Source organism: Notolepis coatsorum (genome assembly GCF_963971535.1).
Source record: "Notolepis coatsorum genome assembly, chromosome: 19".
NCBI lineage: Eukaryota > Metazoa > Chordata > Actinopteri > Aulopiformes > Paralepididae > Notolepis > Notolepis coatsorum.
This window is the reverse complement of record NC_140183.1, coordinates 5,722,722-5,749,801: the sequence shown is the minus strand read 5'-3', so window position 1 is coordinate 5,749,801 and position 27,080 is coordinate 5,722,722. Positions and strand designations below refer to the sequence as shown.

Below are 27,080 nucleotides of genomic sequence, written 5' to 3'. Positions count from 1 at the left end.
AGGGGACAGGAGGGTGAGAGTGGACAGGAGGGTGAGAGAGGACAGGAGGGTGAGAGAGGACAGGAGGGTGAGAGAGGACAGTAGGGTGAGAGAGGACAGGAGGGTGAGAGAGGACAGGAGGGTGAGAGAGGACAGTAGGGTGAGAGGGGACAGGAGGGTGAGAGGGGACAGGAGGGTGAGAGGGGACAGTAGGGTGAGAGTGGACAGGAGGGTGAGAGAGGACAGGAGGGTGAGAGGGGACAGTAGCATTAGAGAGGACAGGAGGGTGAGAGAGGACAGTAGGGTGAGAGAGGACAGTAGGGTGAGAGAGGACAGTAGGCTGAGAGGGGACAGTAGGGTGAGAGGGGACAGGAGGGTGAGAGGGGACAGTAGGGTGAGAGGGGACAGGAGGGTGAGAGGGGACAGTAGGGTGAGAGGACAGGGTGAGGGGACAGGAGGGTGAGAGAGGAGGGTGAGAGGACAGGAGGGTGAGAGGGGACAGTAGGGTGAGAGAGGACAGGGTGAGGGGACAGTAGGGTGAGAGGGGACAGTAGGGTGAGAGGACAGTAGGGTGAGAGGGGACAGTAGGGTGAGAGGGGACAGGAGGGTGAGAGGGGACAGTAGGGTGAGAGGACAGTAGGGTGAGAGAGGACAGGAGGGTGAGAGGGGACAGGAGGGTGAGAGAGAACAGGAGGTTGAGAGGGGACAGGAGGGTGAGAGAGGACTGTAGGGTGAGAGGGGACAGGAGGGTGAGAGGGGACAGTAGAGTGAGAGAGGACAGTAGGGTGAGAGAGGACAGGAGGGTGAGAGAGGACAGGAGGGTGAGAGAGGACAGTAGGGTGAGAGAGGACAGTAGGGTGAGAGGGGACAGGAGGGTGAGAGGGGACAGTAGGGTGAGAGGGGACAGGAGGGTGAGAGAGGACAGTAGGGTGAGAGGGGACAGGAGGGTGAGAGGGGACAGGAGGGTGAGAGGGGACAGGAGGGTGAGAGGGGACAGGAGGGTGAGAGAGAGGACAGGAGGGTGAGAGGGGACAGGAGGGTGAGAGGGGACAGGAGGGTGAGAGAGAGGACAGTAGGGTGAGAGGGGACAGTAGGGTGAGAGAGGACAGTAGGGTGAGAGGGGACAGTAGGGTGAGAGGGGACAGTAGGGTGAGAGGGGACAGTAGGGTGAGAGGGGACAGGAGGGTGAGAGGGGACAGGAGGGTGAGAGGGGACAGGAGGGTGAGAGGGGACAGGAGGGTGAGAGGACAGTAGGGTGAGAGAGGACAGTAGGGTGAGAGGGGACAGGTGGGTGAGAGGGGACAGTAGGGTGAGAGGGGACAGGAGGGTGAGAGGGTGAGAGAGGACAGTAGGGTGAGAGGGGACAGGAGGGTGAGAGAGGACAGGAGGGTGAGAGAGGACAGGAGGGTGAGAGAGGACAGGAGGGTGAGGGCACTATAGACAGCAGCGCGCAGCAGTTCTGTAATCGCTGTGATCCTCTACTGGCACAGTGTCAGTTGATTTCAAGGCTCAGTGAGTTCACGGTTTGTAGAAAACCTTCTGCTCTATATTCATCACTGGCCATCGTCTCTGAGTCACCTTCAGGCCTCATGGACTGCAAGCACTGCTATTACAATACCCACACACATACACTCTCATCCTCGCTCTCCCTCTCCCTCCCTCCCTCCCTCCCTCTCTCTCTCATCTATCTCTCTCCCTCCTTCCCTCCCTCCCTCCCTCCCTCCCTCCTCCCTCCCTCTCTCTCTCATCTATCTCTCCCTCCCTCTCTCCTCCCTCTCTCCCTCCCTGTCTCTCTCTCTTTATCTCCCTCTCTCTCTCCCTCCCTGTCTCTCTCTCTGTTTCTCTTGTCTTTATCTCTCTCTCTGTCTCCCCCTCTCTCCCCTCTCCCTCCCTGTCTCTCCTCTCTCTGTCTCTCTCTCTCCTCTCTGTCTCTCTCTCTCCCCCGCCCTCTCTCCCCCCCCCCCCCTCTCTTTCTCTCTCCTCTCTCTGTCTCTCTGTCTCTCTCCGCTCTCTCTCTCCTCCCCCTCCCCCCTCCCCCCCCTCTCTCCCCCGCTCCCCCCCCCCCCCCCCCCCCCCCCTCTCTCAGTGTTGCAGGCTGGCTCCAGTAAGAAGCACCTCTCCATCAGCCCAGCTCCCTGACCAAGCACTTTCTCCCGGCCCTCTGTGCTGCGCTGCAGGGGTTTATTTTTAACCTCTGACTAATGAGAGAGTGAAGCTGCTGCAGTCAGTTCCCCTCCCGGGACACGTTGTATTGAGCTGATTGATTAGCCCTCAGGCTAAACCGGGACTGATCGCTGACTGGACTTTTCACAGCACAGATCCAACCCGAGCTCTGCACTAAGTTGAGTGTGTTGTTAAACAAACAACAACACACAAACAACAACTTGGGTTTAAAACAGAGGACGTCAGGGCTTTCTCCAGAGTCTCCACCAGGGGGGTCCGAAGGGCGCGATACAGTGTATGAGGCTGCACAATAGTTTAACGTTGAAAACGAAAACACACACAGTGGAACAAAGGAACGGAGGGCCGAGCGTCACGTAGTAGACAAGGATGTGTCTGTTTCTAAGCTGGCCCCAAGTTTTCACTGCCAAAAAAATATATAATATATATATATATATATTTTTTTTAAACCACATGGTGGCGCTGGGGCGTTGGAAGCTGTGGAAGTGCTGTCCCTGGTGGGAGGTTTCCTAAGACAAAAACACCAGATCAATGAAATTGTTTTCTAGTCGAGTCTCGTTTATTGAAAAGACACTTCTTCCTTCCAACAGTAGCCCTGGGAATTGTAAGATTACAGTGTTGACGGCTTCCTCGTTGATTGTTATCACCGTCCGTGAAATCTCTGCGTTGTGTCTTTAGTCGTTGATGATGGTTATCTCACTTGGAAGTCGACCCTTCCCCCGTACTTGCTGTAACACTGTTCACCCCGTTAATGCACCCGGACAGAAGAATGTACTGGAAAACATGATCTCTTTATCAGCAGGGTGTTTGTTTTCATAAACATAGCATCTCGTACAAAATGAAAAGTCTTTGATGGTCTAATAATGAACCTAGATTAATAGATTCATCTCTCGATACCCGCTCGGTGGTTGCGGCCTATCTGTTAGCCTGTAGCTATCTGTTCTGTTAGCCTGTAGCTATCTGTTCTGTTAGCCTGTAGCTATCTGTTCTGTTAGCCTGTAGCTACCTGTTCTGTTAGCCTGTAGCTATCTGTTCTGTTAGCCTGTAGCTATCTGTTCTGTTAGCCTGTAGCTATCTGTTCTGTTAGCCTGTAGCTATCTGTTCTGTTAGCCTGTAGCTATCTGTTCTGTTAGCCTGTAGCTATCTGTTCTGTTAGCCTGTAGCTATCTGTTCTGTTAGCCTGTAGCTAGCTCTGTCCTTGTGGTCGTGGTTTCCCCTTCCCCCTACCAACCCTCGTTCAGAGAGCTGGGAGCTCAGCTCAGCTATCGGTGTGATTCGTCTCGCCGTCGCGACCTCGTCTGACTCAAACCGGAAGAACTCACAGCTGTAAAGTCTAATCCCTAGCAACGGCTGTGAGCCCATAGCAACGCCGCCCTATCTATCTCATACTAAATGTTTACGTTCCTTTTTTTTTATCTACTTTTTCTCCCCATTTTCTATTTTTCTCCCGTCCCCAATTTCGTATTGTCCAATTCTACCCTCCCCTGTCTCGAACGTTGTTAGACCATGCCTCCCGCTGGCCGGCTGCAATGTGGACGAAGCCTTGCATCACGTGTCCCCTCCGGTACTCGAGGAGGCAGCCATCGCATCTTTTCACCTGCACAGCGCGATCTCTCAGCGGCGAGGGTCTGCGTGGGAGGGACACGCCGCCCCCGTCGCTTCCTGATTCTACTGCGCAGGGGCGCACCAACCGACCTGTAGGAGTCGCTGTCCACAACGTCCGATCCCCACCCACCAGCTTCGCACCCCCTAATACTGCCAATTGTATTAGTCTGAACGACCAGCCAAGCTGGTAGCAACGCCGAGAGCTGGGCTCGAACCCAGCATCTCCTGCGTTGGTGGCGAGCGCCTTGCCCACTGTGCCACCTAGCCGCCCCAAATGTTTACGTTCCTCATAGCTATGAGTGACCTATATGTAGCTAGCAGTCGGCACTGTAGCCCCGCCCTCACTTCTTCTATATGTAGCTAGCAGTCGGCACTGTAGCTCCGCCCCCTCACCTCCTCGTCTCTCTCTGTTCTTCTTCCATGTCTTCCAGCCAGGAAAGCAGAAGTTCGTTTCACGTCTTTGAAACAGGAAGGAAACGAGTTTGTGAAGAAGGGCCAACACCAGGAAGCCATCGGGAAGTACAGTGAATGCCTTAAGCTGAAGCCCGAAGAATGTTCCGTCTACACCAACAGGTGAGCGCTCCCTCGCAGTCACATGTGACAACAAACACGTGCTTTCTATGCCGCTTGTGAACTGCAAGTATGTGTGGCATGTGATGTTACCCACACGTGTGAAATGCAAGTACATGTGATTATTTCACAATTGTGCAACAACAAAAAAACAGATCTGATCCGTGGTCAGTTTCTGTTCATGAACTGAAGTGTTGTATTTTCAATATCTCTTTTAATCTCTCTGTTATTTTCAGGTGGTTCACAAGTTCAAGCCTACATTATAGACACATGACACTAGGATATTGTTATAGACGGTATATATATATATAACATTTTAACGTCTAGCTGTATCTCTGACACTACAGCACTCAGTCTAGCTGTATCTCTGACACTACAGCACTCAGTCTAGCTGTATCTCTGACACTGCAGCACTCAGTCTAGCTGTATCTCTGACACTACAGCACTCAGTCTAGCTGTATCTCTGACACTACAGCACTCAGTCTAGCTGTATCTCTGACACTACAGCACTCAGTCTAGCTGTATCTCTGACACTGCAGCACTCAGTCTAGCTGTATCTCTGACACTACAGCACTCAGTCTAGCTGTATCTCTGACACTACAGCACTCAGTCTAGCTGTATCTCTGACACTACAGCACTCAGTCTAGCTGTATCTCTGACACTACAGCACTCAGTCTAGCTGTATCTCTGACACTACAGCACTCAGTCTAGCTGCGTCCAGCCAGTCAGTCAGTCAGTGAGTGAAGCGTCCAGCCAGTCAGTGAAGCGTCCAGCCAGTCAGTCAGTGAAGCGTCCAGCCAGTCAGTGAGGCGTCCAGCCAGTCAGTGAAGCGTCCAGCCAGTCAGTCAGTGAAGCGTCCAGCCAGTCAGTCAGTGAAGCGTCCAGTCAGTCAGTGAAGCGTCCAGCCAGTCAGTCAGTGAAGCGTCCAGCCAGTCAGTCAGTGAAGCGTCCAGTCAGCCAGTCAGTGAAGCGTCCAGCCAGTCAGTGAAGCGTCCAGCCAGTCAGTCAGTGAAGCGTCCAGCCAGTCAGTCAGTGAAGCGTCCAGTCAGTCAGTGAAGCGTCCAGCCAGTCAGTGAAGCGTCCAGTCAGTCAGTGAAGCGTCCAGCCAGTCAGTCAGTGAAGCGTCCAGCCAGTCAGTCAGTGAAGCGTCCAGCCAGTCAGTCAGTGAAGCGTCCAGTCAGTCAGTGAAGCGTCCAGCCAGCCAGTCAGTGAAGCGTCCAGCCAGTCAGTCAGTGAAGCGTCCAGCCAGTCAGTGAAGCGTCCAGCCAGTCAGTCAGTGAAGCGTCCAGCCAGTCAGTCAGTGAAGCGTCCAGCCAGTCAGTCAGTGAAGCGTCCAGCCAGTCAGTCAGTGAAGCGTCCAGCCAGTCAGTCAGTGAAGCGTCCAGTCAGTCAGTGAAGCGTCCAGTCAGTCAGTGAAGCGTCCAGCCAGTCAGTCAGTGAAGCGTCCAGCCAGTCAGTCAGTGAAGCGTCCAGCCGGTCAGTCAGTGAAGCGTCCAGCCAGTCAGTCAGTGAAGCGTCCAGCCAGTCAGTGAAGCGTCCAGTCAGCCAGTCAGTGAAGCGTCCAGCCAGTCAGTGAAGCGTCCAGCCAGTCAGTCAGTGAAGCGTCCAGCCAGGGTGTGTATTGTTGACATGGTGCGACAGAACAGCGGAGCCCAGGAAACAGCTGCTAGCCTCATTCACCACACTGTGTTCTTCTTTTGTCATGACTAATTATAACCAGACCATGTGTTCTCAATCACACACACACAGATAACAACCATTATACTGTACTACACACACGTACACACGCTCACACACTCATACACAAACAAACAAACAAATTACCCTCCTTTATCATTTGACGTTTGTAGAAATACGTTTGTGCCAATGCTTTTTCTCTCTCCATCGCTCTCTCTCTGTCTCTTTCTCTCTTTCTCGTTCTCTCTCTCTGTCTCTTTTTCTCTCTGTCTCTTTCTGTTTCTCTCTTTCTCTCTCTCTCTCTCTATTTCTCTGTTTCTCTCTCTGTCTCTCTTTCGCTCTCTCTCTATTTCGCTCTCTCTCTGTCTGTCTTTCTCTCTATCTCTCTCTGTCTGTCTCTTTCTCTCTCTCCCTCTCTCTGTCTCTCCTTCTCTGTCTCTCTCTCTATCTCTCTCTGTCTCTCTCTGTCCTTCTCTATCTCTCTCTCCCTCTCACTCTCTCTGTCTCTCTGTCTGTCTTTCTCTCTGTCTCTCTCTATCTGTCTCTTTCTCTCTCTGTCTGTCTCTCTCTCTCTCTCTCTCTCTCAGCAGGTAGATTGTTGTTAACAGTGCTATAGAGGAAGTGCTGGTGCTGACATGAGTCATTTGCTCCCATTGTGTATGTGTGTGTAGTTGCTGAAAGAGTGTGTGTGTGTGTGCGTGTGTAGTTGCTGAAAGAGTGTGTGTGTGTGTGTGTGCGTGCAAAGCCACACTGTATAAACACCTACAGTCCTGGTTGTACATACAACTAGTGAAACGTGTGGGGGGGGGGGGGGGGACTGTACATTGGAGGTGGGTGGGGTGGGGGGTAACTGTACATTGGATTATCGACGAAACCTTACTTGGTCCCAAGAAGAGGGTCTTGTGTATTACTGGGTTAGGACATTTACAGGGGCCAGTTTCGAATGGCAGTCTCCCGTAGGTGCTCCTTGAGAGTGGGTAGTGATTCACATTCCTTTACAGCTGTGGGTAGGGCGTTCCACATTGATGTGGCATAATTGCGAAACGTGTTTAGTTCCTTGTTTGAGCCGAATCTGGGTTTAACATGATTTGTGGAGCTCCCTCTGGTGTTGTGATCGTGGTATTCACTGACCTTTGGGAAGTATTTTGACATGTACATGGGTACCTTGGTCGTGTAGTGTATCTTGTAGACCAGGCCCATTGCAAGTTGCTGTACACTGTCGTCTACTCTAAGCCATCCTAGGTTGTCAAAGTGGGCAGGGGTGAGGTGGGTTCTAGGAGTCAGGTCAAGCAGTAGTCTGACCAGTTTGTTTTGTGATGTTTGTAATTTTGTTTTTAGCGCCTTTGAGGTGCTTTGGTACCATGAGGTGCAAGCATAGTCGTAGTACCCTTGAATGAGTGCTCCTGCCAGAGTCTTCAGGGTATTCTTGTTTACCAGAGAGGAGATCCGGTACAAGAATCTAGTTCGTTGGTTGACTTTTTTTTATTACATTGGATGCCATTTTGTCACAGGAAAGATTTGCCTCTAGGATGGAACCTAGGTATGTAATTTCATCTTTCCTTGTGACAATATTGTCACCCACTGTAACTGAGAAGCCGTCTAAGCTATGTAGTGACTGTGTCTGATCCTGTGGCTTTAAGCTGTGATTGTCCTGACTATGACGTCACTATGTAAAGAGAATGAACTTCCTGTTATCATGACGTCACTATGTAAAGAGAATGAACTTCCTGTTATCATGACGTCACTATGTAAAGAGAATGAACTTCCTGTTATCATGACGTCACTATGTAAAGAGAATGAACTTCCTGTTATCATGACGTCACTATGTAAAGAGAATGAACTTCCTGTTATCATGATGTCACTATGTCAAGAGAATGAACTTCCTGTTATCACTATGTAAAGAGAATGAACTTCCTGTTATCACTATGACGTCACTATGTAAAGAGAATGAACTTCCTGTTATCACTATCATGTAAAGATAATGAATTTCCTGTTATCACTATGACGTCACTATGTAAAGAGAATGAACTTGCCACTTGCTCTCAATCAAGAGCTCTATTGAAGTGACCTTAGATATCAATGTTTATAAATAGATTTTACATTCAAGAAGGTTTGTCATCATTTGTCGATCAATTTGTAAATCAATTTATAAACATTGATGGCACACATTGACGTCTTGACTTTACCAAACATACATTGCAATTGAGAAAGCAAACATCTCAACCCATCAACCCTCTCCCATGTTGCAAAGGATGGTTGGTTTTTATTTCATTTAATCTTCTGAGCTCTTTTGTCACGTTTACACTAATGACGAGCTGCTCACACTGTTGCTATCTGAAGCTGGAGAGGTTTAATATAACCCTGTGTCCTCAGAGCCCTGTGCTATCTGAAGCTGGAGAGGTTTAATATAACCCTGTGTCCTCAGAGCCCTGTGCTATCTGAAGCTGGAGGGGTTTAATATAACCCTGTGTCCTCAGAGCCCTGTGCTATCTGAAGCTGGAGAGGTTTAATATAACCCTGTGTCCTCAGAGCCCTGTGCTATCTGAAGCTGGAGAGGTTTGCTGAAGCCAAGCAAGACTGTGACGCAGCACTCAAGCTGGAGCCAACCAATAAGAAGGCCTTCTACAGACGAGCCATGGCCAATAAGGGCCTCAAGGTGAGGAGGGGCGGGACCTGCAGGGTTCACACCTTTGTTTATATTATCAGGGAGCACTTGTGTAAACAGTGTACATTTTAATTTAAGTTGCACCTCTACTGTATGTGAATGGTGTGTGTATGTGTGTACCCCCCCTCAACAACTACCACGAGGTGCCCATTAGCAAGGCATAAGGCTGCGGTTAGACTGACTGATGTTTTCGTTTCGTTTTGAAGATGAGTTTCGCTTTTCCAGGTCGCAACGTAGCAGTAGGCGAGTCAGACATTCGTTTTGCAACCTGAGCACTTTCGTTTTGTCACCTGAGCACAGTGATGTGGTACAATGCCAAAGCAGTAGGTGGCAGTAGGTGGCGAACATGAAGGCAATTTTCAACCAATCAGAACTTGAATGAGGACACTCCACATCCTGTTCAAAATCTCAAAAGCCACCGCCATTTTAGCCAATGAAGCATTATTTTTCAGCAAGAAATAAAGTGCAATAAACAAAAACGGATACATTCACTGTGTGTTCTGCCTCATTTGTTGATGATTTGTTGATGAAACAAAACTAACATCAACACAAGTGACCACCAAGAGCGGATAGTTTAGTCTCAAAAAAGATCGCTGATGTTGTTAGCTACATGCTAACGTGAATGGAATATGCCAGTATAACAGTATAGCATTGTGGCTAGCAGCTAACGTTAGTTAGCCAGCCAGCACCAGGATGATATCGGGAGCTATCAGTAGCTAGATAACATTAGAGACAACGCCTCATGTATTAAACAAAAGTGAATAGATGACTGGGCCATTTTGTTTAATGCTTGTTATGTTGAAAGAGGGGCTCTGAGCTAACAGGGTCTAGTAGCTAACGTTAGCTCACGTTAGCCAGTTGCTCATGCAATCGTTAATGCTAGCAGAATGAATGGATGTAAACTTTATTTAACATATTGCAGAATGGGTACAATACAATACGGCTCAATACAAACAATTGTTAAGGGAATGCAGACTGTTGTAGCTTGGACTGGGGTCCTTATAACAATAACTTGACACCACATGGTAGCTGCAGCTATAGCTCTGTTGTCACCGGACGTTGGTGAGGGCACGCAGATGTGGGTATCTACTGCGCATGGGCGTTGAGCAACAGCGGCTCTGCGCAGATTACACGACACGTTGTCGGCGGGTTTTTGGCGTTTTTCCAAAACGGAAACACAATTTAGCGTTTTCAGTAGGGCCAAAACGTTTCCTGCCAAAACGGCATTTCTATCTAACAGGGACAGCAAACGTATTCAAAACGTATTCAAAACTAACACAAAAACAGTCTGTGTAACAAGGGCCTTAACCCCAACTTCTCCAGTGAAGCTGCCATGAGCCAACAGCTCCTATGTGTAAATGTAAGAGGTGTTTGAGTGTGAAGAGGCCTAGCTGTAGGGTGAGTCAACCTACCCTGCTTCACACCAGGACAGCAGGCCTCCCGCACTGCTGTGGAACGTGGCCAACTGTCAAACAACGCTGGGCCTCATTCACCAATACGCTCTTATATATTTCTGTCTGTCTGTTAAGAGAAAAATAAGAAAAGCCACCGCTGCATTCATCAACCCGTTCTTAACGTCCAAATCTGTTCTATCCCAGGTGTGTTGAATGATGAATCCCACTCATTCTTAAACTGAAATGCCCGTTCGTGCTCAATTCATTTGCATACAGATATGCCCCGCCAGCTCCTTATAAGGCGAATGAGGCGTGTGCAAAACAGCAGAGCAGAGGTTCGGCATCTGATCCATTCAACAGGAAGCGATTTGCGACTGATTCAAATGTATTGTTATTATACAGCACAGGAGACAAGAGAGAGGAGAGACAGGAGAGACAGGAGAGAGGAGAGACAGGGAGAGGAGAGACAGGAGAGAGGAGAGTGGTGAGACAGGGAGAGGAGAGAGAGGAGAGACAGGAGATACAGGAGAGAAGAGAGACATGAGAGACAAGGAGAGGAGAGACAGAGAGAGGAGATACAGGAGAGAGGAGAGACAGGAGAGATGAGAGACAAGGAGAGGAGAGACAGATAGAGGAGATACAGGAGAGAGGAGAGACAGGAAAGATGAGAGACAAGGAGAGGAGAGACAGATAGAGGAGATACAGGAGAGAGGAGAGACAGGAGAGATGAGAGACAAGGAGAGGAGAGACAGAGAGAGGAGATACAGGAGAGAGGAGAGACAGGAGAGATGAGAGACAAGGAGATGAGAGACAGGAGAGAGGAGATACAGGAGAGAGGGGAGACAGGAGAGATGAGAGACAAGGAGATGAGAGACAGGAGAGAGGAGAGAAAAGAGAGAGGAGAGACAGGAAAGAGGAGAGACAGGAGAGATGGGGGATGTGTGGAGCAAACAGCTGTTCAGACTACTAATATGTTTACACATCCCTGCATCACAAAGATTAGCGAACCTTTTGTTCCAGAGACAAAGGCCACAGAGTGGTTAATCCAGAAACACAGGCTCAGCTGATCTGACACCATCAACGCATTTTAGGTCACACAGTTATCTGACTGAAACCACTGCAGTAAAGGACTAAATGGCATCTAACTTTTTTCTGCATGTTTTTTTTTTTTTTTTTTTTATTCTAACAATGCAGATGTCAAAATAACACATTTGTAGTTAAAGGGGAGATGAAGCGTTAAACAATATGAGCCTAGTTTGTTTGTTGTGTACCTTGGGTAAGACATGGTCCTATAATCAAATGTGAAATCCTGCTTATTTGTCTGAAAACTCAAATGTAATTTCCCCGTTTTTGCCATGGGCGCTGACTCTTTTATCCAAAGCGACTTACAAGTTCTGTACGACAAGCCATCAGGAAGGGTACAACTCTATCAGCTGAGTAACAATATTCATTAAAGTGTTGCGTGTTACAGTGTAGGTTAGTTTATTAGGACAAGTGCATGACAGTAAGGTTAGTTAGGGTTAGATTTCTTTTATTTTTTATTATTATTATTTCAGATAATGGTTGAAGAAGTGCGTCTTTAGTCGACGACGAAAGATTGGACGGGATTCGGCTGTCCTAACTGGGGTGGGTAGTTCATTCCACCATTGTGGGGCAAGGACTGAGAATAGGCGGCTTCTCTTTGATGACCCTCCCGGAGCTTGGATAGGAGTGGGTCTGATGCGGCCAGAAGATGCAGAGCGTAGGGGTCTTGAGGGTGTGTAGTTAGAGACCATTGACCGGAGGTAGGCGGGAGCGGTTCCCTTTGCCGCACGGTATGCCAGGTCGAGGGCCTTGAAGCGGATTCGTGCAGCAATGGGGAGCCAGTGCAGGTCCCTAAGAAGTGGGGTGACATGGGCCGACTTCGGTTGAGATCAGGCAGGCCGCTGCGTTTTGAATGAGTTGAAGAGGCTTGGTGGCAGTGGCCGGGAGGCCAGCTAGCAGTGCGTTGCAGTAGTCGAGGCGGGAGATGACTGTTGATTGGACGAGGAGTTGGGTGGCTTCTTTTGTCGGGAAGGGGCGGATCCTTCTGACGTTGCTCAGGAGGAATCTGCAGGTTCTGGTTGTCGCTGCGATGTGAGCAGAGAAGTTCAACTGGTCGTCGAGGACAACACCAAGGTTCTTGGCGGTCGGGGACGCGGTCACAGCTGCATTCTCGACTGTGATGGAAAGGTTGGTCAGGGGGGAGGATTTGGCCGACAGGTGGAGCAATTCTGTTTTGCTTAGGTTCAGTTTGAGGTGGTTGGTCGTCATCCAGGCGGAGAGGTCAGACAGACAGGCCGAGATCCGCTCGGAGACGTGGATATCTGAGGGAGGGAGGGAAGGAGAGGAAGAGTTGAGTATCATCGGCATAACAATGATATGAGAAGCCATGAGACGTGATAATGTTACCCAGTGATCTAGTGTAGAGGGAGAAGAGAAGGGGTCCTAGGACCGAGCCCTGGGGGACACCCGTCCGCAGGGGGCGGGTGGCCGACAGAGTCCCTCTCCATGACACTTGGTAGGAGCGGTCATTGAGGTATGATGTCAGCCATGTCAGCGCAGATCCAGCCACTCCCATTCCTGCGAGGGCCGCGAGGAGGATCTGATGGTTGACTGTGTCGAAGGCTGCAGATAGATCGAGGAGAATCAGGACAGAGGAGAGGCCTTTCGCTTTTGCTAAGTGAAGTGCCTTTGTGACCGCAATGAGGGCCGTTTATGTGGAGTGGCCAGTCCGGAAGCCAGACTGATTAGGGTCTAGGAGGTCATTCTGTAAGAGATGAGCAGTAAGTTGGTTGGATACAGATAAGATATATATATTTACTGTTGACCTGATAGTGTTTTATTGTTTTATTGTTCGCCCGTATATGCTCCTTGTATCGCCGCTGCTTACAGCGCGCATTGGAACGGAGACAAAGTTATACCGTTAGTTTTGTATACAGCCGAGCCATGCAACACATATTGAACGGAGAAAACGATAACCGTTAGTTGGAGAATAAAAGTGAGGAGAGAGAGGTGTTTTGCTACAGCGCTGTGTAACGTTGGTGTTGTGGTGTCGCCAAGGGAGAGGAGTACCATACTCCTGCATCGATCTGCCGACGGCGACGGGCAGGGGATAACGGAGACAGAATAGACCTTTAGACTGAGTTCGGTTGAGGCTGAACTCATATAGCAACCAACAGACTTTAGGTGATAGCCTAATCTATACCTTTCTGTTGAACTCATTCTAATTATTAATCTGGACCTTCAGAACATGCAGTATTATTAATTTGCTCAAATGTCGTGGCCTCACACAGTGCCAACTGCAGGTCTCGCCATCTCAGGTGCCAACTGCAGGTCTCGCCATCTCAAAGATGACAGAGCATACATATGCAGCATCCCCCTGTTGGGGTTGCTCAATGCTGTAAAATATTACATAAATGTGTTTTTATGAATAACGATATTTGAGGAGCCTAATAATATTGCTACAGCGTGCAATTCTCTGAGGTGGGAGGCTCCGCCTCCGGGCGAAACCATCGCCGTGACGTCAGCAACAAAATGGCGGCGCCCATGTTGATTTATGCTACATAAATGGACATAACAAATAGTTTTTTCTTAGAAACGCCTTATTTTTATAACGTGATTTTTTTTCTGTGGTTTATCTAAATACTAATTTGATGCTATGACTATGTTTATATCGCTATGCTTCATCTCCCCTTTAAAGTCAAGGAGGGGGGGGGGGTCATTGTATATTTTTTTGTGTTTTGGGAGCAGAAAATATTAGGATTTGTTAGCATTATGCTAAGCTTGCTAGTGGATATATATATACCCTGCACTGACCTCCGCTAGCATCCGTAGCATAATGCTAATACGTGCTAAAATGTTCTGTTTCCAATATCTCCAAAACAAAAACACTGGTAGAAATGTGTCTTAGATGGACTGAAATAAACTCCTCCCGGCTTGTGACAAATCAGACGGGTTTCTTAAAAGCACAAACTACCCATTTAATGTTCCTTTGTTCCCCCCCCCCCCAGGATTACCTGGCCTTTAATATTCCTTTGTGCTTCCCCCCCCCCAGGATTACCTGGCCTTTAATATTCCTTTGTGCCCCCCTCCCCCCAGGATTACCTGGCCTTTAATATTCCTTTGTGCTCCCCCCCCCCAGGATTACCTGGCCTTTAATATTCCTTTGTGCCCCCCTCCCCCCAGGATTACCTGGCCTTTAATATTCCTTTGTGCCCCCCTCCCCCCAGGATTACCTGGCCTTTAATATTCCTTTGTGCCCCCCTCCCCCCAGGATTACCTGGCCTTTTAATATTCCTTTGTGCCCCCCTCCCCCCAGGATTACCTGTCCTTTAATATTCCTTTGTGCCCCCCTCCCCCCAGGATTACCTGGCCTTTAATATTCCTTTGTGCCCCCCCCCTCCAGGATTACCTGGCCTGTAGCGCTGACCTCCAGGTGGTGCTACAGCAGGACCCCAACGTGCAGGAGGCAGAGAAGGAGCTGGCGGAGGTGACCGTGCTCCTGAGGCAGAGCCTGGCTAACGCCGCCTCCCCGGCCAAGCCCAGGAAGACCATCCCCATCACCGAGGTAGAACCTGGACCTGGACCATCTGTTCCACCAGCCCCCCCGCTCCAACGCCTCTCTTGTCCAAACATAGCTTTTAGTTCATAACGAATTGTTTGTTCACAAGCTCTGTGTTTTCTTCACCTCACAGTGAGACGCTCGCTCTCTAAATTCACTGACTGCAGTTCACCAGATGTTTTGGACACGTCGTCATGGATACATTTACGTTTGCATTTAGTAATTTAACATCTTTGCTCCAAAGCCCCTTACAAGTTCTGTACGACAAGTCAGCAGGAAGGTACAACTCTTACAAGTTCTGTACAACAAGTCAGCAGGAAGGGTACAGCTCTTACAAGTTCTGTAGGACAAGTCAGCAGGAAGGTACAACTCTTACAAGTTCTGTACGACAAGTCAGCAGGAAGGTACAACTCTTACAAGTTCTGTACAACAAGTCAGCAGGAAGGTACAACTCTTACAAGTTCTGTACAACAAGTCAGCAGGAAGGTACAACTCTTACAAGTTCTGTAGGACAATTCAGCAGGAAGGTACAACTCTTACAAGTTCTGTACGACAAGTCAGCAGGAAGGTACAACTCTTACACGTTCTGTACAACAAGTCAGCAGGAAGGGTACAACTCTTACAAGTTCTGTACAACAGGTCAGCAGGAAGGGTACAACTCTTACAAGTTCTGTAGGACAATTCAGCAGGAAGGTACAACTCTTACAAGTTCTGTACAACAAGTCAGCAGGAAGGAAGGTACAACTCTTACAAGTTCTGTACAACAGGTCAGCAGGAAGGTACAACTCTTACAAGTTCTGTACGACAAGTCAGCAGGAAGGTACAACTCTTACAAGTTCTGTACGACAAGTCAGCAGGAAGGTACAACTCTTACAAGTTCTGTACGACAAGTCAGCAGGAAGGTACAACTCTTACAAGTTCTGTACAACAAGTCAGCAGGAAGGTACAACTCTTACAAGTTCTGTACAACAAGTCAGCAGGAAGGTACAACTCTTACAAGTTCTGCACAACAGGTCAGCAGGAAGGTACAACTCTTACAAGTTCTGTACAACAAGTCAGCAGGAAGGTACAACTCTTACAAGTTCTGTACAACAAGTCAGCAGGAAGGTACAACTCTTACAAGTTCTGTACAACAAGTCAGCAGGAAGGGTACAACTCTTACAAGTTCTGTACAACAAGTCAGCAGGAAGGGTACAACTCTTACAAGTTCTGTACAACAAGTCAGCAGGAAGGTACAACTCTTACAAGTTCTGTACAACAAGTCAGCAGGAAGGTACAACTCTTACAAGTTCTGTACAACAGGTCAGCAGGAAGGTACAACTCTTACAAGTTCTGTACAACAAGTCAGCAGGAAGGGTACAACTCTTACAAGTTCTGTACAACAGGTCAGCAGGAAGGTACAACTCTTACAAGTTCTGTACAACAAGTCAGCAGGAAGGTACAACTCTTACAAGTTCTGTACAACAGGTCAGCAGGAAGGTACAACTCTTACAAGTTCTGTACAACAGGTCAGCAGGAAGGGTACAACTCTTACAAGTTCTGTACAACAAGTCAGCAGGAAGGGTACAACTCTTACAAGTTCTGTACAACAGGTCAGCAGGAAGGTACAACTCTTACAAGTTCTGTACAACAAGTCAGCAGGAAGGTACAACTCTTACAAGTTCTGTACAACAGGTCAGCAGGAAGGTACAACTCTTACAAGTTCTGTACAACAGGTCAGCAGGAAGGGTACAACTCTTACCAGTCCAGACCTCAGGAACCATGTTGTTTCCACACAGTAACCAGGGTGTGTTGGTCTCAGGTGGACGGTGAGCAGGAGGACGCCTGTGGACCCTGCGACCCGGAGAACCAGCGCGCGGAGAAGAACATCACCATCAACCTCCGGCCGGCCAACGCCTACGAGTTCGGCCAGGCCCTGAGCGCGGCGCGGTCCCAGGGCGACGCGGCCGCCTGCGCCGCCCTCCTGTCCGCCGTGGCCCCGGACGCGTTACCGCGGTACCTGGGCAGCCAGCTGGACGGACAGACGGTCAGCTTCATCATGGAGGCGCTGGACTCGCACCTCCTGGAGACGGAGCCCGGCCTGGTGTACCAGCACCTCAGCCAGCTGCACACCACGGACAGGTTCTCGGTAAGGGTTGTGTTACAGGGAGGCACCGGTCCCACTTTACCGGTCCCGATACAGAGTACCGATCCGATACCCATTCAATTAGTAAACTGTGTTGCCTCACTGTGTGGAAGAGACTGGCATCATTCTTTTGTGCGAGGCAACATCAGGCTCGACTTAAAACATTACTTTCCTAACTTAGTGAAACTAAATGTTAGGGTTTGACTTGAGTTTGTTTTAAAATGGGTCGGCGCGACGTCCGGAGCGAGAGTTCTCCTCCGCTCCAATCCGCTCCGGGCCGCTCACAGTGGTTTAACACTGATGTAATATACATGTAGTACAATGCCAAAGCAACAGGTGGCGATGTACAAACATGAAGGCCATTTTCAACCAATGAGAAGGGTGAACCGTCACTCACATCCTGCTAGACCAAAGTATATTCCACCATTGTTGTTGATGTTAGCTTACATGCTAACGTGAATGGCAGCGACTATAGCATTGTGGCTAGGCTAGCTACCATCGCTTAGTAGAGCTAGTTGAATGGATAAACAACGTTATTTAACATTGCAGAATGGGTACAATTGCAATACGGCTCAATGCAAACAATTGTTAAGGGGCCATGGGGGTGTAGACTGTTGTAGTTTGGTCAAATCAAGCTAATTTACATCATGCTCCAAAAAATTTAAAATTCTGCTGAGCGAGCTGTGGAGCGGGGAGCGCTTGATTCGTAAATGAAGGTGAGCGGTGAGCGACTTGGGGGGGCGGGCCAACATGAGCGGATGGGAGCGGAACCAGACGTCTAGAGCGAAGAGCGGATTTTTCGAGCGCTCCGCTCCGCTCACATGCTCTGCCACCTACCCAACCTCCTCCAATGTACAGTTTTACTCTCTTTTTTAGACTCTTTTTGTATCACAAACAGTACTGTATTTGTATATCTGGTATGTCATAAATGTATAGATGTAGCAGTACTGGGGCGGCTAAGTGGCGCAGTGGGCAAGGCGCTCGCCACTAACGCAGGAGATGCTGGGTTCGAGCCCAGCTCTCGGCGTTGCTTCCGGCTTGGCTGGTCGTTCATACTAATACAATTGGCAGTATTAGGGGGTGGGAAAGCCGGTGGGTGGGGATCGGACGTTGTGGACAGCGACTCCTACAGGTTGGTTGGTGCGCCTGCGCAGCAGAATCAGGAAGCAACGGGGGCGGCGTGTCCCTCCCACGCAGACCCCCGCCACTGAGAGATCGCGCTGTGCAGGTGAAAAGATGCGACGGCTGCCTCCTCGTGTACCGGAGGGGACACGTGATGCAAGGCTTGGTCCACACGCCGGCCTGTGGGAGGCATGGCCTAACAACGTTCGAGACAGGGGAGGGGAGAATTGGATAATACGAAATTGGGATGGGAGAACAATTTTAAATGGGGAGAAAAAGTAGATAAAAAAAAATGATGTAGCAGTACCGTCTATCTGTATGTCATGTATGTCATATATGTTATGATGAATTGAAAATGGCGGACCCTGATGTAAACAAGACGAAAGTCTTTCTCTGGTCTGCATCCCCTTAACAATTATGTGTATTGAGCTATACTGTATTGTACCCATTCTGCAATCTGTTAATACAATTTTCAATCAATCAATGGTTCGGACTGAGCCCTGACTGCTGAATGTGGGGAGAAATGAGAGGTCTTTCTATAAAAAGGGATGTTGATCTTTCAGTCTCGAAAATGTAAAGACTAGATCTTCCAACCAAGTGATGGAAAATACATGAACAATTTGACAATATATAAAAGGTCATGAAAAACCGTGATGATGAAAAATTTGAAGGTTTACAAATTATCAAAAGTCACAAGTAAATTTATTGCAACTAGCATATTAAAAAAAATAAAAAATAATCTCTTCCTGAAGAAGCGTTCCTTTGGACCTTCCAAGTACTAATGACCTCCCCACAGGGAACAGGCCAACATGATGGGGTGAGCTCACCGTCTTCTCCAGAGACGGACAAGAAGATTGATACCGATTTACTCTCTGTGTGTTCAGTAGAAAGGGAGATTGGTATCTATCTTCTAGTCTGACTCTGGAGCAGACAATGAGTGCATTTCCCATAATGTTGCTGTGTTCTTTTAACCCCTTAACTACCACACACACTACCACACTACAGAAGGTTAACCTTTTCACTACCACACTACAGAAGGTTAACCTTTCACTACCACACTACAGAAGGTTAACCCTTTCACTACCACACTACAGAAGGTTAACCCTTTCACTACCACAACACTACAGAAGGTTAACCCTTTCACTACCACACTACAGAAGGTTAACCCTTTCACTACAGACTGTAGTGTGGCAGTGAACAGGGTCTTTGAAGATGACTTCCTGTACAGAGCAGCTCTGGAGGCTGAACCCTGTGCTTCTCCGCTTCTCCTGCAGATGGTGCTGATGCTGCTGGAGAAGAGCGAGAGGCGTCACATGACCCAGCTGTTCGACCGCCTGTCTGCCGTGGACAGCACCGTGTTCACCAAGAACGATGTCCAGAACCTGGCTAACAAATACATCTGAGCCTCCTCCGCTCCCTCCTCCAAGCTGCATGGGCTCCCAGTATATATACCACATGGATCTATGCAACACGGCACAAGAACTCGCTTCAGGAGGGAAGGCCGTGCCCAGAGCAATATTATAATGGACCCAAATCTCTTTTCTTTTCTCATTCCTCTCTGTTGTTCTCATTGGCTACTGTACATCGACGAGCTCTCTCGACATCCCACGACGTTGGAAAACGTATATTTTCACTCCAAAATATTTTTGCTATTCCAGATATCTTTCCACCACCACTAACCCGCGACGTGTCGTGGACCTTTCACTTCCAGAGTGTTGACTCAAAAGGTCCAACATACAACAACGTTGTCTTTAAGTGTTTCCCCCCCGTCAGGAAGTCACATCTCCTCGGGTGGTTTCTATAGGATTCAGATGAACGTTTGGCGGTTCCATCTCGTTAAAGAGAAGGTTCTGGATCTTGCGGACGTCTGTCTCATCGACCTGGAGTCATTCCTTCTCTCAGGGCGACGCTCAAAGCGTTTCATCTCTGAGAAATTGGCACCCGTTTGCAATTCCAGTGCAAGTCGGTGGGAAATGAAAACCCATTCTCTCTCGACATCACAATAAAAATGGGAAAAGGCTTCTTTTCTATCCTGAACCTTTCCGTCTTTTAGTCAGGATCCCTTCCTTAAGACCTCCATGTCCGTCTTTTAGTCAGGATCCCTTCCTTAAGACCTCCATGTCCGTCTTTTAGTCAGGATCCCTTCCTTAAGACCTCCATGTCTGTCTTTTAGTCAGGATCCCTTCCTTAAGACCTCCATGTCCGTCTTTTAGTCAGGATCCCTTCCTTAAGACCTCCATGTCCGTCTTTTAGTCAGGATCCCTTCCTTAAGACCTCCATGTCTGTCTTAGTCAGGATCCCTGTCATGGCGGCAGGGCAGAGGAGACTTGGCCCCAGCCGAGGTCAGAGGTCAGAAGACATCCTATAAGATACTAAACGCATGCTGAGCATCACGGAGAGCAGAAAAGAGTGTTTAAATTTCCTCTCAACTAAAAGATTACAGTAAAGATATTCTTTACTAAAGGAGGGGGGGGGGGGGCAGAAGATGTGGGGCAAAAGAAAATTGTATAATTCATGTATAACATATTTTTTATGAGAAATGATAACATAAATATATGTATATATATTAGCAAGATTGTTATTTTACTGTTGAGATCTGAACTGTATGATGTCGGTAACCCGTTGGACGGCTGCATATTGCTGATGTGTCTTGGGATGACGGGGCGCGGAGGATCAGAGACACCATGTGACCCAGACATGAAACTAGATGAACCCTTTCACTGCCACACCACAGAAGGTTAACCCTTTACTATCACACTACGGTAACCATCGGTGGAAAGGGTTAACCTGCTGTCGTGTGGCAGTGAAAGGGTTAACCTTCTGTGTATTGTCGCAAGTGAAAGGGTTAACCGTTTGGTAGTGCGGCAGTGAAAGGGTTAAAGTTCACAGGGTTAGATCTGCCTTGTGTAACAAAGGACGTCTAACGAGCATCTCTCCAACCCAACAGGAAATGACATAACTTATGGAAATTCACAGGCCCCTTTATTTGATTACCAAATATCCGCCAGGCAGCAAAGCACATGTAGCCGGCAGAACCTGTCAGAATGAAACGGGCCAGTCTAAGGTTACGGTGATTTCCTTTGGTGAACTCAAGATGGCTGCCATATCATATCTTTATATTGTTGTCGAGGAGACTCGGAAAGTCTGAATATTTATCACAACTGCTGCCACTGGAATGTTAATTTAAATTACTACTGTAGAGCCTGTTCACAGCGCACGCCTGAGGTATGGCTGCTTGCAGCGCTATAGAGACCTGAGGTATGGCTGCTTGCAGCGTTGTGGAGACATGTGGAATGGCTGCTTGCAGCGTTATGGAGACCTGCGGTATGGCTGCTTGCAGCATGCTAGAGAACTGTGGTATGGCTGCTTGCAGCGTTGTGGAGACTCACGGTATGGCCACGCGTGAAGCCGATTAGCCTGATTACCATGACAACAGTGTCAAACATTCTATGGCAGCCATTTTGAGCTGCACCATCCAAATGACCCTTCAGAAAATGTAGATCTTCTTCTATGAAGCGCCGTCATGCATCAGCAGCCACGCACACCGGAGAGAAGCAGCATCATCAGTGAGATGTGTGCCTTTTCATTTCAGGTTAAGAGGAGTGTTTTGTTTTGTCCAGTGTACAGATTCCAGATGTTCCTCACATGAGAGTATATTTAGAACATTAATACTAAATGTTAAAAAAAAAAAAAACATGGCACTGCTGGGATTCAAACAAATACCCTTATGTTAGCATTAAAGCTTTAAAGCGTATGACAGTCAGTCAAGAGTTCAGATTGAATTCATGGATAGTCACTCAACTCAAACCACACTGTCTGATAACATTATTATTGATTACAACATTATTGATTCAAAATTATATTTGGGGATTTGTCTGAATCCAAGCCGGTGTATTCTTTTTTCAGTGTATACAAATCTAAATGAATGTACCATGTTAAGTTCAGGGAGACATGCTGGCAGCCCATAATACCTGACTTAATGACATCACATGGTCTGTAGGTCATACCTGACTTAATGACATCACATGTTCTGTAGGTCATACCTGACTTAATGACATCACATGTTCTGTAGGTCATAATACCTGACTTAATGACATCACGTGTTCTGTATACCTGACTTAATGACATCACAAGTTCTGTATACCTGATTTAATGACATCACGTGTTCTGTATACCTGACTTAATGACATCACATGTTCTGTAGGTCATACCTGACTTAATGACATCACGTGTTCTGTAGGTCATAATACCTGACTTAATGACATCACATGTTCTGTAGGTCATACCTGACTTAATGACGGGTCATAATACCTGACTTAATGACATCACATGTTCTGTAGGTCATAATACCTGACTTAATGACATTACGTGTTCTGTAGGTCATAATACCTGACTTAATGACATCACATGTTCTGTATACCTGACTTAATGACATCACATGTTCTGTAGGTCCTCAGGTTGGGAGCCAGCAGGTCAGTTCTACCGTTAGATTTGAGTAGCTTTGCCGATATGTATAAATGTGTTTCAAAGAGTCATGATTAAATGGTTATTTATCAATAAACTGGAATAGATATGGTTCTTTATACAAGCTTATTTCTCTATACTATAAATAAAAACATGATTGTGAATATATTACGTTATGGAAAATAACAGTAGAATAAAAACACCATGTAAACAGAGGCCCAATGAAATCACCACAAAGGAAATTCATATAAGTTTTTTTTTTTAATTTCAGATATGCATTGACACGCATATTGTAAAGCAAATTAGCAAACAAATATACAAATACCTTATGCCATTCTGCACAAATTACAAATTATATCTGGCACTAGTGTTCAAATTAGAATAAAGAAACGGGTTGTTTTGATGAGAAATGAGAGAAACAGAACCAGGAAGTAAGAACCAAGCGGTTAGTGGGACTCCCTAAAAACTTGGCATCTCATGTATAAACCCACCCCTACCTTAACCTCATTGGACCTCACGCCCCGCCTCTAACCGCCCATTGGTCGTGGTACATGATACCAAGTTTTTTAGTGTATACAGTTAACGTGGGGAGGAATGCAGTATGGAACCTTGACCTTCAAACCAAACAGAATGATCATTCAGTAAACAGACAATCCATCAAAAAACACTTCCAAATGCTTTTAAAACACTTCCCTGGGATCCACTGAGCCCTGTGAACGTAGGCTTATCAAAACACACAAGTACTCGACGTGTGGAAGATCCCACGAGGGGAACAGATCACGTGATCCATTCTGGGAGCCGCTCCCATTAATAAGCCAGGATTTCAAAGTATTTGAACTAGAATTTGACCCCAGAGCTGAATAGCAACACAAACAGAAATCACAGGACAAATCAAGTGGGCAGGGAACCCATAACAAACGTACGTCACGTGTCCCCGTGAGAACTTTGTGCATCGCAGTACATTAACGTCAGGAGGAACAGGTGCAGGTGCCTCAGGCCAATCTGCGGCCTCGGTTATTTGCGTAGCATTTGTAAAGCATGTAGAAAACAGCAGTCTGTGTCGGTGTGTGGGTCTTGTCTTCATTCATCCCTCTGCTGTAAACAGGACGCTCCAGACTTGAGTCTACAGGTGACAGACAGACATCATTAAGGGAACAAGGAGAAGATTTAACAAGAGCCTGAGTGCCGTCTTTGGTAGGCCGTCGAAAAAGTCTTCATGTCATCATGTCTACCACAGTTCTGTGCTGTGAGGTCTGTGGACACCTTCCTAGAGCGACAGACGTTCCGAAATTATCGCGTAATTTAAGTCTTGAAGACACAATGGAGAGAGACAGAGACAGAATTAAACAGATTCTTTTTAAAGGCACCATGAGTTAACATAGATAGAAGATATCAAAGTTCTGTCGTCCTCAGTGAGGCGAGACCGTCAGTCAGTCACCTCTGAACACAAACCAAAGGGAGGGGGAAAGAAATTCTTTATACAATTTCACAGAATTGGTTAATAGAATCCTAAGGTCTTCAGCATCATCTTGACAAGGTAAACCTTGGCCTTCCAGCGACCCGTCTCTCCGTACGTCTACCTGGAAGCAGCACCAGACACCTTCCAGCGACCGGTCCCGTCTCTACGTAAGTCTACCTGGAAGCAGCAGGTCACCACCTTCCAGCGACCTGTCCCGTCTCTACGTACGTCTACCTGGAAGCAGCACCAGACACCTTCCAGCGACCTGTCCCGTCTCTCCGTACGTCTACCTGGAAGCAGCACCAGACACCTTCCAGCGACCTGTCCCGTCTCTCCGTACGTCTACCTGGAAGCAGCAGGTCACCACCTTCCAGCGACCTGTCCCGTCTCTCCGTACGTCTACCTGGAAGCAGCAGGTCACCACCTTCCAGCGACCTGTCCCGTCTCTACGTACGTCTACCTGGAAGCAGCACCAGACACCTTCCAGCGACCTGTCCCGTCTCTACGTACGTCTACCTGGAAGCAGCACCAGACACCTTCCAGCGACCTGTCCCGTCTGCGTGAATACTTTCCCTAAGCGGGTTGTACTTCGGCGTTCGGTTTGCGCAATCTGATTGGCCACTGACGTTTCTAGTCATGTGACGTGTGCGCCAATCGTGTGACGGCAAGTTCTGCGCCTATTTCCAGGTCTAACAGCCTGCAAACTACCTAACACCTAGTTTATCACTGGTTAAGCTTAGGCGACTCTTTCGAAGTTGGTTAAGGTTAGAGTTTGGAATCAGGGCTGGTGTTCTATCGCCCTGCTCTAAGACAAACTCTAACCTTAACCAACTTCGAAAGAGTGCCTAAGCTTAACCGGTGGCAGAACTTGCCGTCACATGATTGGCGCACATGTCACATGACCAGAAACGTCAGTGGCCAATCAGATCGCGAAAAAGTACAACCCGCTTAGGGAAAGTATTCACGCGTCCCGTCTCTACGTACGTCTGCCTGGAAGCAGCACCAGACACCTTCCAGCGACCTGTCCCGTCTACGTACGTCTACCTGGAAGCAGAAGGTCACCACCAGACGTCTACGGTTTGCTCCAACTCTCCCTCTCAAAATATCTTCCACCAGCTGTCCACAAAACCTGGCCTGGATTTCCCCACAAATAATCCACTGCTATTGCATGAAAAACTCATGACTCCCACTTTTGTAAATGTCCATGTTTTGTAAATGTCAACAAAGTAATGGTTTACATGTCCCTAAAGCGGCTCTTTGTTGTATGTATACGTATACGTACAACACCCACTGAACAGACATTTTTATTGGATATTTTTTTGCTGTAACCAGCAACTCTATAGGTTGCTCTGTCGGTCGGTTGGTTGGTCCACAAAATTACCCGCCCTCTAGTGGCCAGTTTTCGCCCTAGGAGGCTGACATTTTGCATGTAGGTCAAGTGTGTGTGTGTCCATGCCAATTGGCTAAAAGGGGGTGTGGCAATGGGAGTGACCGGTCACAAAAAGGCGCATAACTTCCAAATGGATTCACAGACTTGCAGAAGATTTTGTGGAAAGGTTGGTCATTACCCAAAGGAGCTGATTAACTGTCCCTGCCAATTGACAAAAAAGGGGGAGTGGGAGTGGCCTAGAACAAAAAGGCATATGAACGGTTTCACATAACATGGCCAAATTGGAAAGCTTGGTCATGGGTCAAGGACACACAGACACACATAGCGACGCCCCCCTTGTGTGCGTGTGTGAATGCATGCACACATAGATGCATGGACGTACGTTGTCACAGCTATTGCAAATTCATGCTTGTTTTTTCTTCTTCTTCCTAAACAAATTAATCTTTTTGGAGATATGAGGTCTTTCAGCCAACAGCAGTGAAAAAGCCGCTTAGTGCCAAGAACATAGTGTCCATCGTAGATCTACTGACAGATATAGTGTCAGAACTACAGTACATCACTACAGCTCAGCACTGCAGTACATCACTACAGTACATCACTACAGCTCAGCACTGCAGTACATCACTACAGTACATCACTACAGCTCAGCACTGCAGTACATCACTACAGTACAATACTACAGTTCAGAACTACAGTACAATACTACAGTTCAGAACTACAGTACATCACTACAGTACAGTACCACAGTTTAGCACCACAGTACAGTCCTAACAATACAATACTAGGAATCCCAGACCAGGCTTTCAAATGATACAAGAGTCATTTCAAGATAAATCAAATGACGAACACACAGAGGAGAGAGACGCCTCCTTGTGAATCAGTTTGGAAAAGATAAAGTCATGTGGCCTGGTCCCCGTCGCAGGGCCCGGATGGAACCCGAGGGGGGATGAGACGGGCACAGTGTGGTCTGTTTTTAACCAAATCTGTGGTCTGCTTTCTACAACAAGTGGCTAATCGAGTGGCCGAACAGCTTCACGTGTGATCTGTACTGTGGGAGAGAGAGCCGTTTAGAAGGGAGGACACCAGGAGGAGACGTGCTGCTCATCCTGCAACAACAACCTGCTGACGGACGACGGACAGAAAGCTTGCGTTCTTCTTCTTCTTCATGAACAAAACAAAGAGCTCCCTTTTAGAAGAGAAGAACAGAGGACAGGTTTATACACTTTGTAAGCGATGGTGGTTAGTTTTAGTGGAGAAGATGTTAACTAAAGAAAACATGAGGCCTCTGCAGCACTTAAGGTGTTAGATCTCAGTCTGTACGACATCACGTCAGTCTGTATACAGGAGTTCTGCTGCCGAGTCTGGGGCGGACACTGCTGCTGCTGATGGCTGTTGTTGCTGTTGATGGCTGCTGTTGTTGTTGTTGTTGTTGTTGTTGTTGGGTTCCTTCAGCAGCTCACCAGTGCTGCTGCTGAGCGAGTCCAGCTCCGAGGGACCCCCCAGGTTGACGTGCTCCTCCGCGATGAAGCGGAGGGGGGCGAGCTCGGCGCCGTGGCCCACGGAGGAGGTGGTGGAGGCGGGGGAGTGGGGCGGGACCGCGGGCCCCTGGGAGGCGGGGCAGGTCTCCAGGCGGTCGTTCTCCACCTCGGGCAGGGGGCTGACGGTGGCGAAGCGCGTGTGGTAGTCGCCGCCCCCCCCGGAGCCGTGGCTGCACGAGGTCTTCATGCTCTCCAGGTCGGAGCAGCTGAACTCGGAGAAGTGGCTGGAGTGAGAGTCGGCCACGGAGGGCAGGCTGCCGCTGAGCGACGGGGAGTCGAACTCGGAGGAGTTGGTGCTGCGCTGCTCCAGCAGCTGGGCGTCCATGTCC

General features: G+C 48.1%; 2 protein-coding genes across 3 annotated transcripts in view; one reads left to right on the top strand and one right to left on the bottom strand.

The window, feature by feature from the left end:
- The window catches only part of spag1b (sperm associated antigen 1b), an 88,633-nt gene extending 67,002 nt beyond the window's left edge, over positions 1 to 21,631 (top strand). For both annotated transcript variants that reach the window (XM_084336528.1, XM_084336529.1), the window contains exons 16-20: positions 4,197 to 4,338; positions 8,542 to 8,668; positions 14,498 to 14,659; positions 16,455 to 16,781; positions 19,175 to 21,631. In XM_084336528.1, the coding sequence (XP_084192654.1) occupies positions 4,197 to 4,338; positions 8,542 to 8,668; positions 14,498 to 14,659; positions 16,455 to 16,781; positions 19,175 to 19,303 (887 nt within the window). In that variant the 3' untranslated portion in view covers positions 19,304 to 21,631. The remainder of the gene's footprint in view (positions 1 to 4,196; positions 4,339 to 8,541; positions 8,669 to 14,497; positions 14,660 to 16,454; positions 16,782 to 19,174) is intronic.
- A 998-nt stretch (positions 21,632 to 22,629) lies between these two features.
- LOC311245906 (E3 ubiquitin-protein ligase RNF19A-like) overlaps positions 22,630 to 27,080 on the bottom strand; it is a gene marked incomplete at its 5' end in the record, with an annotated part of 44,450 nt that continues 39,999 nt past the window's right edge. Inside the window, 1 exon segment of the mRNA XM_084335930.1 lies at positions 22,630 to 27,080. This exon segment is cut by the window's right edge and continues 309 nt beyond it. Coding sequence (XP_084192056.1) covers positions 26,543 to 27,080 — 538 coding nt within the window.